This window comes from Dipodomys merriami, unplaced genomic scaffold (genome assembly GCF_024711535.1).
Source record: "Dipodomys merriami isolate MVZ:Mamm:240054 unplaced genomic scaffold, mDipMer1.0.p SCAF_44, whole genome shotgun sequence".
Classification (NCBI taxonomy): domain Eukaryota; kingdom Metazoa; phylum Chordata; class Mammalia; order Rodentia; family Heteromyidae; genus Dipodomys; species Dipodomys merriami.
This window is the reverse complement of record NW_027206002.1, coordinates 1954377-1968479: the sequence shown is the minus strand read 5'-3', so window position 1 is coordinate 1968479 and position 14103 is coordinate 1954377. Positions and strand designations below refer to the sequence as shown.

Sequence of the window (14103 nt, the reverse complement as noted above, 5' to 3'; positions counted from 1 at the left end):
GTCTCAAGTGCTTAATTACCCTCAAGTCTTTGCTGCTCTCTTAGCCTTCTACCACTGTCCACCCAAGTCCCTCATTTGGCCACACAAGACTGGTTCACATCAAGCTAGTTTCCTATCACATTCAGCCTGATATGCTCTGCCACTAGCCATTCTCAAATCTTACAGAGAGAGAGAGAGAAAGAGAAAGAGAGACAGAGACACAGAGAGAGACAGAGTGAGACAGAGAGACAGAGACAGAGTGACAGAGACAGAGAGAGTAAGAGAGAGAGAGGCAATCTAGGCCTCCCTTTGTTCTAAGTACCTACCTAGAAGAGAACTCCATCCATTGCTCTTTCTAAAAACACATTTCACAAGATTTAGCTGTGTTGATAAAGTATTAACTATTGAGGAGGAGAACTATTCCCATGGGCAAAGATTCACAAGTTTACCTTTCCATTTGGAATGTAGGAAGTTGGCACCTCCCACCCTCTCTTCCTGCTGGGCTGCTTTTATCATCCCTCTCCCCTGTCCTCAGCAGGACGGGTACTCTGTGGTTTGAAAGCCTGGCCTTCTCATCCCATTCTGTGCTGTGCACACTGAATTGTTAGAGTAACAGTACAATTTCCTCCAGTCATCAGCACCTTTCTTCGCTCCCTTACACCATTAATCTTGCCCCTGGGATTTTTAATGGGATCTTGTCTCTGGACAATGCCATGGAGAAGGATTTCATTGTTCACCTTCCCCCTCTACTTTTGCCATTCACCACTCACTTTCCATCTTCTCAACATCCTCACTTCTTAATTAAAATTCCCATTCTATACCACTTCTCCATTGCCTTGAAAAATTTCCCCTGTCACAGTAATGTCTTGAACAAACACTTTACTTATCTCTATGTTTGGCTTCTGTTCTCCCTAAATTGAAGGTAATAACAATTATTTCTGTGTGATTTTTGGTCTAGGATTCTGAGTGTGTTGCCTTTTGTTTCTATATGACTCCGTGAATCATCCTTTAAGAAATAAGCATTAATATTAGATTTAGGAGAAATCTTTAACATCACTTTTTTTTACATCAGAGTAGTTCTAATGTCTATAAACATTAATGTTTAGACATTTAGGATAGGAAATGATCTTGGGAGCTCATTTTACTCTCATTAACCCCAACTTGCCCATGAGAGAGGAAGAAGAAAAGTTCTGAAAGGGTTTCACACATCCAGGCTTACTGAGGCTAAGATGAGCAGAGACTGGAGACTAACTCGGTCCTGACTCCCTGGCCAGGGCTCTTCTGAGCATGAAACTACTACTTCAATACATGCAGGGCTTCTTTTGAAGATTTTTCAAAGACATTTTTGGACAGGCTGCAGAATGTTAATTTATGCAAGACAAGCAAAGCTGCTTCTTGTCTTTTCCCACCTTCTCACATGACTTCTCAGGCTGGCTACTCAACCCATAGCCAGTGATAGGGACAGTTTTGGTTGAATCTGCCAGTAGTGGGGCTTGAACTCAGGGCCTCTCCCTCTTACTTGGCTTTTTATTCAAGGCTGGTACTCTACCACTTGAGCCATATCTCCACTTGTTGTTTTTTGTGCTGATTAACTGGAGATAAGAGACTCAAGAACCTGTCTGCTCTGGCTGCCTACAAACCCTGATCCTCATCTCAACCTCTGAGTAGCTACAGATATGAACTACTGGCACCCCACTAAATATTTAAAGTTCTTAACCTTGTAAAAGTATATTAATAACTTCCTTTTGCATGTCTCTGAATCTGAATGACTGAAACACTCACCCATAATTTAGGCTGAGGGCTAGGGGCAGTCATCAGAGTTTAGGCCCATACCTGCTCCATTCCAAATTTATTGAATTGTATTGAATTCAAAATTTCATCTCCCCTTCCTCCCAAGAATCCTAGTCGGCTACTGAAAAGCAGTGTGCTTGCAAGTTTTCAAACAGAGTTGCAGGCAAATTCTGAAATTCTCTGTGTGAAGTCTAGCCTAGTTTCCAACTTGGGGTATATTATTAAACCAAGAATTGCCCTGGGAGGTGAAGGCACAGAAAAACTCAAAGAGGTGTCAAAGTCTGCTGGCATCTGATGCCGCTTCCCTGGGGCCTGTTTTATTTCGTCATTCACACCACCCTTTTTATTCCAAGGTGACTTATAATTCCACCTTTACTGTATGCACAATAGTCACCATCGTTCACTCCAGATGTTAGCATTATCACTAAGGGATGGGCAGTGCATCTGCTTTACAGACGCTGCCTTCTGCCCCGTCTTTGGGAAGCTTGAAGAAGAAGCATTCAACAGAACTATTGCTCATCTTGGTTCAGCTATAGACCTGACTTATACATGATCTTGGGTTCTATTTAAAAATTAAAAAAAAAAAACCATCCAAGTCCTGCTTTGGTTCTGTAATAAGGCCATCAGAATCATTGTCCTCTGAACGGAGAACAGAAATGTCCAACCCTTCCAGGCCTCCATGTTGGTGAGAGCTGCCCAGCCCAGCTTCTAAGCCTGTGGAGCTCCATCTCCACCATGGGTTTAGGACTACATTTCCTAGGGAGGCTCAACATGTTTCCAGACTCTCCTGTTTCCTTTAAGTCCAGGCTTGCTTGCTTGCTTTGTGCCCAGATGGAAAGTGCTCTATCTCTCCCAATCCAGCTGCAGAGAATCTGGCCTCCAGCCAGCCTTAGCAGTTCAGTCATGGGTGACTGATTGGCAAAGATTCATGGTGGAATCTGAGACAGCATCCTGCTGGCCAAGGCCCACAGGCACCAAGGATGGGGCAGCCTTCATCCTTTTGAGCACAGATTAACGATATCCACATGGGATGCAGAGTCAGACCTGAATGTCACCTAGATCTAGCTTAACCCTTCATTTTAGAGTTGGGAGACTGAGGCCTGTAGCAGACACGATTGGCCTTAGGTTACACAGCTGGGCAGTGGTCGGTGAAGAGCTAGATGCCAGACCAGAGCTGTGTGGGAGGCTGTGCTTGGCCCCATCACTACTTATCAACAGCAACTACTGCCGTTGGAGGAGCTCAAAGGAAAGAATAAAGCAGTACTTCCTTCATGTTAACCCTTTATAGTTCCTCTCCTTCTCTTGATAGTTATCTAAACACACCTCCAAAAAAAAAGCCTCTTCTGGCAGTCTAGAGAGAGCCCAAAGGAAAGCACAAGACACCGTTCTGTAAGCCAGAAAGTTATCTGGCACGCACAGAGCGGAGCAGGAGGCAAACCCTCAGAAAGGCTCCTGGCTAGCCACAACCAACCTGGCTGATGCCAAATGGAGCCTCCAGTGTAGTCAAGTGAGTGTGTGTGTGTGTACACATGTTACAAAGAAGTTCCTAGTTTATTTTAGCTTGAAGAACATCTCAGAAGCCATGGATGTTAAACAAAAGATCCCCCCAAAAAGTTTGGAAACCCCAACAGTACGCGGAAGGGGGGAAGGTCTTGCATTAGGCTAGGGTAATGATGCTGTCTTTTGATCTCAGCTTGATCTGGCTAAACATACACACGGGGCCTAGCCCCCCTGTATGCCTAGGCTTGTCCAAAGATGGCCCCAGATGCCTAGCGTTGGGAGAAGGCAGATTCAGAAGAGAGAAATGAAAACTTAGCTCTTTCACAGGTTGTTGCCTCTCCACAGGGACGGTGGGTGGGTGGGTGGGAGGGGGGGGGGGAGGCGGAGGTAGTGGGGAGAAGAGGAGGGGGGGCGGGAGGAGCAGCCGGCTCGGAAAGGAGCTTCGAGAAAGGCGGGGGGGGGGTGGTGGTGGCGTGTAGGGTTGTCAGCCGCCCCCCCTGCGCATCGCCAACCTGAGGCGGGAGCGCTCGGCGCGGCTCCCGCGGGGTGGGGATGGCCTGGGCACCCCCCCCCCCACACCCCGCCCCCGGAGTCCTTCGGGCCCGCGTGCGCACGGGGCTGCTCCGCGCACCTGCGGCGGGCGCCGCTCGGGTCTGACCCCCGGGCGGGCGGGCGGGCGGGCGGCGCGCACAGGTGGCGGCGATTGGGCAGGCGGGGCCCGGGGTGACGTCACGGGCTCTGGTCCCGGCGGCAGAAATAGGGCAGCCGCGGCGGTGGCGGCGGCGGCGGTACCGGCACAGCGGCGGGCAGCGGTGAGCTCGGAGACCCGGAGCCTGGACAGCCTCTAGCGCGCCGGGGACCCGCCGACAGCCAGTGAGACAGACCCGGCCGAAGGGGGGACGCGGGGCCGGGTCGCCAACCCACCCCCCCTCCCGCCGCCACCGCCACGGGGCGCTCCCTCCCTTCCGCCCGAGTCCGGCCACCTGGTCCTCCCCCTCGGACCTCCCCCCCGGCCACAGCAGGTAAGCGGGCACCGCTCCGGAGAAGGCGCGGCGGCGCCCGAACCCGCTGCCGCCTGCCCGGCCACTCGGGTCCCGTCGCTCCCGCCTGGCGTCCCGGCGCCCGCAGCTCCGCGTCTCGCCGCAGGGCCCGGCGCGGGCGTTCGCGGGTCCTCACTGCCCGCACCGGGGGAGCCAAGTTTGCCCGCCCAGCCGCGGGCTCGGGGACCACGGGGACTCGTGGCTCGGCCGGGCATCCTGTCCGAGCTAGGACTTAACGCCACCGGTTGGGCACCGAGGCTTGTGGCCGGGGTCTGCGGGGAAGGGGGGGGTGTTAAGGGTGCAGGTAGGGGTGCGGGGGGGGGCGCGGAACGACCTCTTGGGTGCCAAGCAGCCTCCAGGCGGGCCGATCCCGGACCCCCGGGGCGGCCTCGGCGGGACGCAGCCCCTCCCTCGGTGCCCTTGGCTCGGGGCGCGGGGCGGGCGTCCTCCGCACCCCGTTTCCCGGGGCTTGGCGGGACAAACTTGGCGTTTCCCCGCCGCAGCCCCGAGGCCCGCGGCGCCGGCGGCCAGAACTCGGCCGTTCGGGGCTCCCGGCGAGGAGGGGGGGGGCGGTGTCAGTCCGTGGCGGGGGGGGGGGGGAATCGGTCCTAACAGAGATGGAACTGTGCGTGCGCCCCCTTCCCAAGTTTCTGGGGGACCTGGGACACGGAGGCGGAGCGCGCCGCCGCCGCCGCCGCGTGTCGCCCGGAGTTTGGGGACCTCCGCGACGTGACATGAGCCGGGGTGCGGGGGGGGGGGATGGAGAGGGTCTCCACGCGCGCTCGCCCGAGCCCCGGCCACCTGAGGACTCGGCGGCCCCGGCAGCCACCAGCCGGAAAAGCCCCAGCGCGCTCTCACCCGCGCCCCGGACTCGCGCAGCATCCGGCGGCCTCCTCCGAAGTTCCCGGGGAGTTGGGGGCCTGCTAGGTTTCCCCGTCGGGGAACCAGAGTTGGCGGACTCCCCCCCACCCCCCTTCCCACCCCGTCGGTCGCGGCATACCTCCCCGTCCCCTCTAGGTGTCGCTTCCGCCGAGGTTTCCGAGCCGGGTGAACCCAGCGCCCGAGGCCCCTCGGTCGGTTCCCACCTCAGTCAGTGCGGGGTTGGGGGGGGGGGGTCGCTCAATCGGAGGTGATAAGGTAACCTGCGGAGACAGGTGCGCCCCTAATTTCCAGTGGGTAAGGGAAAAAGGAGAACTGGGAGAGACGAGTCGACTTTTCTAGAACCCAAAGTTCCCTTTCCCCCAACCACGGATCTTTGCAGAAGCCCGAGGTCCTTTTGAACAGCGTCTGTCCTGAGCGCCCGGGGGAACGCCAGTCTCTGCCCTTCTGACCCCCAGGGGTGGGCTCTGGTGGTGGCAGGGAGGCCCAGCACCGCCCCGTCAGTAGCTCTAAGTCAGTCCTGGAGTCGGGTGCCCTGCAGGGCAAGGGGCAGCATCCTGGCCCAAGCCTTGCGTGAGGCATTGCGGTACCATCAGACCACCTCTGCCGTCCTCAGCTGTTGGCTGTCTCCCCCGCCCCCCCCTCCACCTCGCCCATTTCTGGGAAAACCCGACACTGCTTTCTCCCAAAAAGACTTGCATGACTCAAGTCAAAGGTCATGCATATTTTTTAAAAGTCAATTTGACGTATTAAAATCAAATTTGTTGTCCCAGTCGTTTTTAGTTTTTTTTCCCTAGACTTTTATGATTACCCTCAATTTTTTTTAATTTTATTTTATTTTTGCTAATTCCAAGAAGGCTCCTTTTCTTCCAGAAAGTGGCTTATTTTCCTGGGTCCTGGGGGTACTTTGATCCCTCTGGCTGTTCTTCACAGGTGGGTGAAAGAAGGGGAGACTGGGCTGCCAGCTGCTATGCTGCTTTTCCTGCTAAGTACTAAAGGACTTTTTTTTTTTTTTTAAAGTGACCCCATGTTGTGATCTGTTGTTTGCCCTAACGCAATGTTCCGAGACAGGCATTGAATTCACAGTCAGAATTCACAAATCTACCTTCTGCCTGTCTTGTCTTTCAGGGTATTATTCTGCAAAGTCAGCCTTCTGTGTTGCTTATGTGTGGTCAGTCAGGTGCTTCCTGACTTAATGCTATTAAAGAGGTATTTCAAGAGCGTATCTTTCCTTACATTTTCTGTTTCTTAAGGCACCTAACCGCATATGGAATGTCAAAACAGAATTACATTCAAGAGAATGTGATACTTAAGAGGTATTAACTGATGGTCAGCAGGGCCAGGGTTATTTGGAAGCCGTTTGCGTGCATGTTAGACTTCATGGTAAATAGGAATGCCATGCACTCATGTGTTGTGCATAGAATAATTTCAACATCTGGTTTATCCAATGTTGGAAAATACAGAGTGATTAATAGAAAATACAATTTTGACTTTATTATGGTTTGCTACAAAGTTTGTCTGATATATTTCCATGTCTATTTTTCTTTGTATTGATATTTTTGAGACTATCTTGGTAAATTTGAAACCCTCCCCTTTCCTCAAGAAATACTCATGAATAAAAACTAAGGTTCTAAGTTTTCCAGCAAAAATGAGCATAGAGTTTATATGCAGACCTCTCCCCTCCCCTCCCCCTTTTAGAATTGGGCCGGGATTTGGAAGAGCACTGCAGGGCTCTGATGTTCTCCAGCTGATTTCTGTTTGTTGATTGTTAACCTGTCACATGTAAAATGCAGCCCACTCCAGGTGATTGCTAGAGCAGGTTGGTTTTCAGTTTGAAAGATTGGGAATTCAGATGGTGCGGGCTCACAAATCTTAACTGTTCTCTTTGAGAGGCTGGGTGGTATTGCTTGGTTGTATCAAATCAGCCTTGTAATTTCTGGTCTTGTTGATTACAGAGAAGCCATTTGTGTGTAGCTAATCTATAATGTCTGGTCTGGTAAATGTTCTGCAAAGAGGCCCAGAGAGGACTGGTGCACAATGTCCCCAAACTCAAGAGGGTTAGTGTTGTCACTCCTCCCAACAGAGATGATTTCTAGGGTAGATAAGAATCATTGTAAGCCCAAGGCCAATGTAAAGTCGGTGCTTCTCTCTGGCCTCTGATCCTGTTAAAAAAAAAACAACAACCAAAAAAACCCAGCTTGAGTGATGTGTTCTTTGAGTGGGGCAGAGTTTAGAATTTTCAGATTAATGCCCATTCTCTGCCTCTCCCCACCTCCCCCCGGTAATATGTGTTCTTATTTTATGCCTTTTCAACTTTCTTCAAAAAGCAAGTCAGTATTTGGAATGTTACAACACTGATTTGTTATACATCTGTAATTTTAAATGCAAAAACACAATAGCACGAATAATCAGCTTATCTTAACAATACTAGAAAATGTTGGAGTTTGCACAAGGAGAGAGCGAGTGAGCTGGTGGCACTCTTTCATGACTCACAATAGCAAAATCTATCTATCTGGAAAGAGGATGCAAACATAAACTCTACATGTAAATTTGCAGTAACTCAAGAAAACAGTTGCCCAAGAGATGGGTTGCTGAGGCTGCCGGGCCGCTGGTTTGGCCTCAAACCTAAGGTGAATCCCTCAGCCTTCTGGCCTCTGCTACACTGTACATGCAGCAGTGCTCAGAGGTACCTCTTTCAAAACAAGGTATCTTTTTGTGTGAGTGTGCTCTACTGGAGGATTAGGCTCAAGGCCTTGTGTTCTTGCAGGGCCTTTTTTTTTTTTTTCTTCTCTTGACACACCTCTGATCTAGCATTTTGCCAAATGGGAAAATGGAATCTTGCCAACTTTTCTGTCTGGGCTGGCTTCAAACCTCAATCCTCTAGATCTCAGTCTCTCTAAGTAGCAAGGATTAGAGGCACCAGCACCAGGCAAAACAAGATGTCTTAACTATCAAGTGATTATTCTTCATGAATTGCTTGGGGGGAAAATTCCCACTCTTTCTATGAGGACCACTCTAAATTGATAACCAATGCTTATGACTTCGCAGAATTGAATGAAATTGATAATCCTTAAAAACAAATCACAAAAAGAGCTCCAGGTTGAAAGACAGAAGTTGTGCTGTGACCTCCCAGATGGCACAGTCCCAGCTCTGTAATGAGGAGTTCATGTATTTTCCTCTCTCTGAAAGCCTATAGGGCTGTTTGAGTTTGAGGAGTAATTAATTTAACAATACATTGACTTCCCCAATGCTGGGGGCATTCTTGCTGCTGGAAATTGAGTGTAATTTCTCATGATTTCTTTCTTTTTTTTTTTTGTGCATTCTTTTTCTTGGCCTGTAAATAGAGGAGCAGTAAGTATAAGGGCTGAGGAGATACCAAGTGGTACCTGCCTTGGGGTAGGGTGCAGGAAAGTAAGTCTGACTCTGTTGTCTTGAATCCAACTTTAGCCTGGGTCAAGAGTCAGGAAAACTAAAGGGAGGAGGGTTCTCAGTGGTTTTCAGAGGAAAGAAGACACTCAGGGTCAGGCCTCCATCTTGCTCTATATAAATATCCTAAAAATAACTGTTTGTTAAGCTAAAGCATCACTGAGGGAGAGAGGCAGCCTCAATAGGGCTAACAGCATAGACTGTGGTCCTTGTGGCATTGGGCTGTGACAGTCTCAACTTTGCTACTTGCCATGTGACAACAGCAGAATGCTTAACCCTTCCGAAACCCTGTCACCTCCATCATCTGACAGGAGATGGAGTAGGGATAATCATTACCCTCTTCATGGAATAGAAAAGTGAAGATTACAACTCAGTACCTGTAAAGCATTGAGAATGGTGCCTGACATATAATAATTTCTATGTAGGTGTTAGCCAAATCGGTAGTATCTATTTAGTTGTTAGACAGCTCATCAAAATTGATTTAGAGCCAATATCAATTCTTTTTTTTTTTATGAACCAAACTGTCATAAAACTTGAGTTGTAAATTTCGGGGCTGTTGCTGGCATAAATCTAGTGGGTTGTCAATCATCATAAGTGAAAAAATGACACCTAAGACACATCCATTGTGCAAGTGAAATCAGAGCTGATAGTGGTCAAACCGAGTTAAATTTTACAAAGAAACTGCTGCCTGGGAAGATTTCAGTGGCTGGCCTGGTTCATGGGTTTTTCTGTCCTTAAATAAAATATTGTATCTCTCTCTCTCTCTCTCTCTCTCTCTCTCTCTCTCTCTCTCTCTCTCTCTCTCTCTCTGTGTGTGTGTGTGTGTGTGTGTGTGTGTGTGTGTGTGTGTGTGTGTGTATGCACACGCGCCTAGCCACTGTCTCTTTTTCACTCAAGGCTACTGCACTAGCACTTAAGCCGCAGGTCCACTTTCAGATTTTTTTTTCTTTTGCTGGTTAATTGGAGATAAGAGTCTCAAGAACTTTCCTGCCAGGGCTGGCTTCAAATGGCTATCCTCACATCTCAGCCACTTGAATAGCTAGGCTTACAGGAGTGAACCATTGATGCCCAGCTCTGAAGTAAAATCTTGAAGGGGAACCTCAGTGCAAACCAGATAAAACTAGTATGGCTACAGGCGTAGCATGGCTGAAGTTCCTGGTTTCTGAAAGCTGTGGACTGAGGGTGCAACTCAAGTAACCACAAGGCCCTAAATTCTAGTACTGGTAAAGAAAAGAATGGGAGAAAAAGGAAACCAGTCTGCGTTCTGGAATTAAGCAATTTGGTACTTGCCAAAATTTAAATGAAAATGAGTGGATTTTATTATTTGATAATATCCATTAATAATAAAACCACACAAAATTGGTCTCAGATTACAAGGCAGATTGGAATTAAAATAACTAGATCTTGTGGCTTGTATTTTTTCGTAACTGCAGGAGTTGGCATCTGTACATGACTAGAATAAATCTCATCTTTGGGCTAGGAGACCTACAAAAGGAGAAGAGCAGATCTTTAATATGTGTGCTTGCTCCACAAGCAAAAATTTGATGAGTGACTAGGAAAAGTTCATAAATGAGCAAGAAGCAATGTCTTTCCAGTTCTAGCTTGAGTTATTATGGCTGGCTTTTTAAGGTGCTGGTGGGTGGCACATGCTTATAATCATAGCTACTCTGGAGGCTGAGATTTGAGGATGGTGGTTCAACACTAGCCCTGGCAGAAAAGTCTGAGACACTCTTTAACTCCAGTTAACCACCAAAAAGCCAGAAGTGGAGCTATGTCTCATGTGAGCAAAACAGCCACGAGCAAAAAAGCTCAGGGACAGTGCCCAGGCCATGAATTGAGGCCCCAGGACTGCCTTCCCCTTTTCCCCTTTCAAAATTGCAAGAACATCCAATAGTCATTTTCTGTAGTCTATGGAATGTAGCATTCAGAAGGGGATACTCTATGGAAAGTATTAAGGTTTTTGTTTGTTTTTAGAAAAACCAGTTGTAATATGAATGTAACTTCATCCTCTTTTAGTCCTGAATGTGAGTTTGGTTTTTAGTTGTTGTTGTTTGTTTCCCTCCTCCTCCTTAGTCCTGTAAGCATTCACCCACCCTAGTGAGAGCCTTGGATCCACTCATACCACAGGCCTCTGCCTGATAGCAGCCCAAGCCACAGTAGAATGCAGAACTCTGCTTTGTTCCCAATGAAGAGCAAATGCTGAGACTGTGACCTTCAGATTCTATCTACTGGCCACCTGGACTGCTTTGCTCTGCCACATGTCAAAGATAAATGACTGAAGAAATAGATGTAGGAGCAGCAGCCTCTGGACTCTGTTTTAAAAACAAAGAGGCACCTCCTCTTAAAAGATAACCATCCCTTCTAACCTTACCTTTATATAGGCCAACGTGTTATGCCCACAGTTTTAATCTGCCACCTTCTCCCTGTGGGCATTTTTTTTGTGTGTCAAGCAGGAGACATAAAGCAAATGTAGAGAGGCAGCTCTATTTGGGTGTGGAAAGCAGCCAAAAAAAAAAAAAAAAAAGAGGAAAAGGAAAGAAAAAGAAAGAAAAGAAAAATAACCTCAAACTTGGAATGTGCTAGAGTGGATTTGGATTTGTTTGATGACCCTGACTGCAACACTAGTGACAGACTCTTCTCCTTGCCTAGGGTCTTGGTCATTGGTTGACTTGGGAAGTCAACCAGCAGGGAATGGATCCTTTAAGCTACAGGATCCCATTGTTTCTCCTGGCCCAGCTCAGACCAGGACATGGAGGGTGTGAGCCTCCAAGAAGCTCTGAGTGTTTTCATCTCACTACCACAATCAGGATGCAGTAGGGACCACATGTAATTAAACACTGAATTGTGTGGTATAGGCAGAAATCAATAACCCCTGAAGTTTCCTAGAGCAAGAGTTGTGCATACTACAGGATGAGTTCTGTGTTGCTCTGTCTCATAGGCAGAGATGCTGAAACTATAATTGGAATAGGCTCATAGTGGAAAGCTTTTATTTAAAAACAAACAAAAACAGTTTCCTAGGATTATATGCCTATAATCCTAGCTACTTAAGGCACTGAGATTGGAGGAGAGGAAGATTACAATTCGAAACTAGCCCAGGCAGAAAAGTTTGTGAGACCCCCTTCTTACAAGATAGCTGGATGTAGTGGCATGCATTTGTCATCCAAGCTACAATGGGAGTCCTAAAATAGGTGGCTCATGGTCCAGGTTTCTAGGTATGTGCCTGGGTAGGAAGTAAGCTCCTATTTCAAAAATGATCAGCACAAGAAAGGGCTGGAGAGTAGCTCAACATGAATGTGCCTGCCTAGCAAGTGTGAGGACCTGAGTTCAAACCCCAGTAACCACCCTTCCCCCTCCCCCCAAAAAAGTACAGGTAACTAGGTGCATGGATTCTTGTATGTTTTTATTCCCTCAGCACAGTGCTGAACGAGTGATTAGTACTTAAACATCTGTCGCACCGATCCTTCCTTTTCCATGCATGGAATTCTTTGATTACTTTAAATTGCTCGTTTTGTTGTTGTTTTTTTTTCCTTCTAGGACTTTAGACAATGATATTTTCAGGTGAACCTCAGGACACACCCTAATGGTTATTGGAATTCTGTTGTCATGGGACTGTAGTATTTTACTACAAAAACCACTGGTCACAAACCTCAAATAGTAGATCTTCCTTAGGCTGTCAATTGAAGCTTACCATCCTGTAAATTTTGGTGAGGTAAGCCACAAGCAAGTTGTACCTTTAAAATAATTCTTCATGGGCATTTCTTGACCCTTCATTGGGTACACTACACCCCGAATGCTGTCTCAGGAAAGTGAGTCATGGACATGCCCAATAGAGGTGACCCACCTCTCAGCTGGGTTTGTCCTTATAGATACAGTCATGGCGGGTAGCATTTCCAGTGGGATGCTACCTCAGAGCTAGCCTTCGCAGCATTCTTCCTGTATGCCCGACAGTACCTCCGTCGGTTCTTACAGTGACCCTCTGTAAGAGGCACATACTATTGTCCCCATTTTGGAGATGAGTAGCGTAAGGCTCCGAAGTAATGTAACTTCTCCAAATTATTGCAGCAGGTTTGGTGCTGAGATTTGAACTTGAGTTTCAAGTTCTGAGATTTGGGAATGTAGGCATTAACTCATGGACTCCGTGTGTACTTTGCAATGCTTTGTGCTGAGAGCATGTGTCATTTTCTTGACAGACTCAACAAAATGCAACCAGGAAGCCTTTGGCGGCATCTCACACTGCTTGAGGCCTCCCTGCTAGCTGTGCTGGGATGGATGGACCCAGGAACCAGCCAAGGCCTGAATGTGGTCGTGGGAGAATCTCAGGCACAGGTATGGTCAAATAACCACTGACATGACACTTCGAACTGACTGCTTCTTGACGATACAGTATCTGGTTTCTCTTCCATCTTTAGATCAATTAGACCAATTAAATGTACACTTCCTGTTGTGGGAGGACAGGGGAAGCAACACAGATTGATACAGACAGGAGACTCTGGCGTCCTATTTCCTAATACATTCCAAAACCAAGCTTTACTTGGTTAGCCTTCCACGCAGACCTTCAAGAGAAGGGTCTGTCTACTTAATAAAACTCTGAAAATTCACATGCATTGGTAGGCTACACCCTATGTGAACTCAATGAGAAAAGACGTTTCAAAGGAAGTGGAACCCCTTTTCAGGTATGTAGATAAAAAGAACCAGGCAGAGGAAGAACTGGCAGAGGTCCTAAGGGAGACTGCTTTAATGAACAGATAAGAATGATTAATGGCATGTTAGGTATATATAAACGCTTCTAAAGGGTTTGAAAAACTTGTTCTCCCTGGCCTCCCTGGAGGGTCTGGATGTACTGCTAATTGCTTAGTGAACCCAGTCTTAAGCAGCATATGGAAGAAGATTCATAAACTCCAACCTAGTCCTGCTCCAGGTAGCAGGCTCCATGAGTTTGGGGTTCCTGGGAGATGAAAATTGTTCTGCAGAAAATGCTCTGTGTAAGTTGATCCGCATGCAATGACTCTACCCTTTCATTAAATCCACCTGGGGTTTTCTCTCTGCTGGATGAGAAGGAATTCTTATCAGAGACTTTCCAGGCATCCTTCTTCCCATTGTCTTACCCGATGCCTGCCCAGCTCCTTTCTCTTCTACCTGTGTCCTGTCCTGTGGAATGAGAAATAAAAATTACCCGCAAAAGTCAACATTTCCCAGAGAGTGTATAATGGTACACAGTGTATAGAAGGATTAATGCATTATTTGATCAAACGACATGAGTTCCCTTTCATTATTACTTAATTGTCATGCAATCCCAAACCCGTAAGGCTTACTCTTCGGGGAGCTTCAGAAGTAATTTAATGCACACTTTTCCTGCTGAAAGTTAGTGTGGCATGCATTCTTTTGTCTCGAGCAGATGATTAAATAGAAACACTATCTCTCCTGTCTAAATCCATGAAGGACGCACCTTAATGTTGCTTTGAAAAAGAGTCTGGTATGGAAGACATGC

General features: G+C 47.7%; 1 protein-coding gene across 1 annotated transcript in view; it reads left to right on the top strand.

Annotated features, from left to right (window-relative positions):
- Positions 1-4101: 4101 nt before the first annotated feature.
- The window catches only part of Fstl4 (follistatin like 4), a 313915-nt gene continuing 303913 nt past the window's right edge, over positions 4102-14103 (top strand). The window contains exons 1-2 of the mRNA XM_069994009.1: positions 4102-4292; positions 12806-12941. Coding sequence (XP_069850110.1) covers positions 12816-12941 — 126 coding nt within the window. The 5' untranslated portion in view covers positions 4102-4292; positions 12806-12815. The remainder of the gene's footprint in view (positions 4293-12805; positions 12942-14103) is intronic.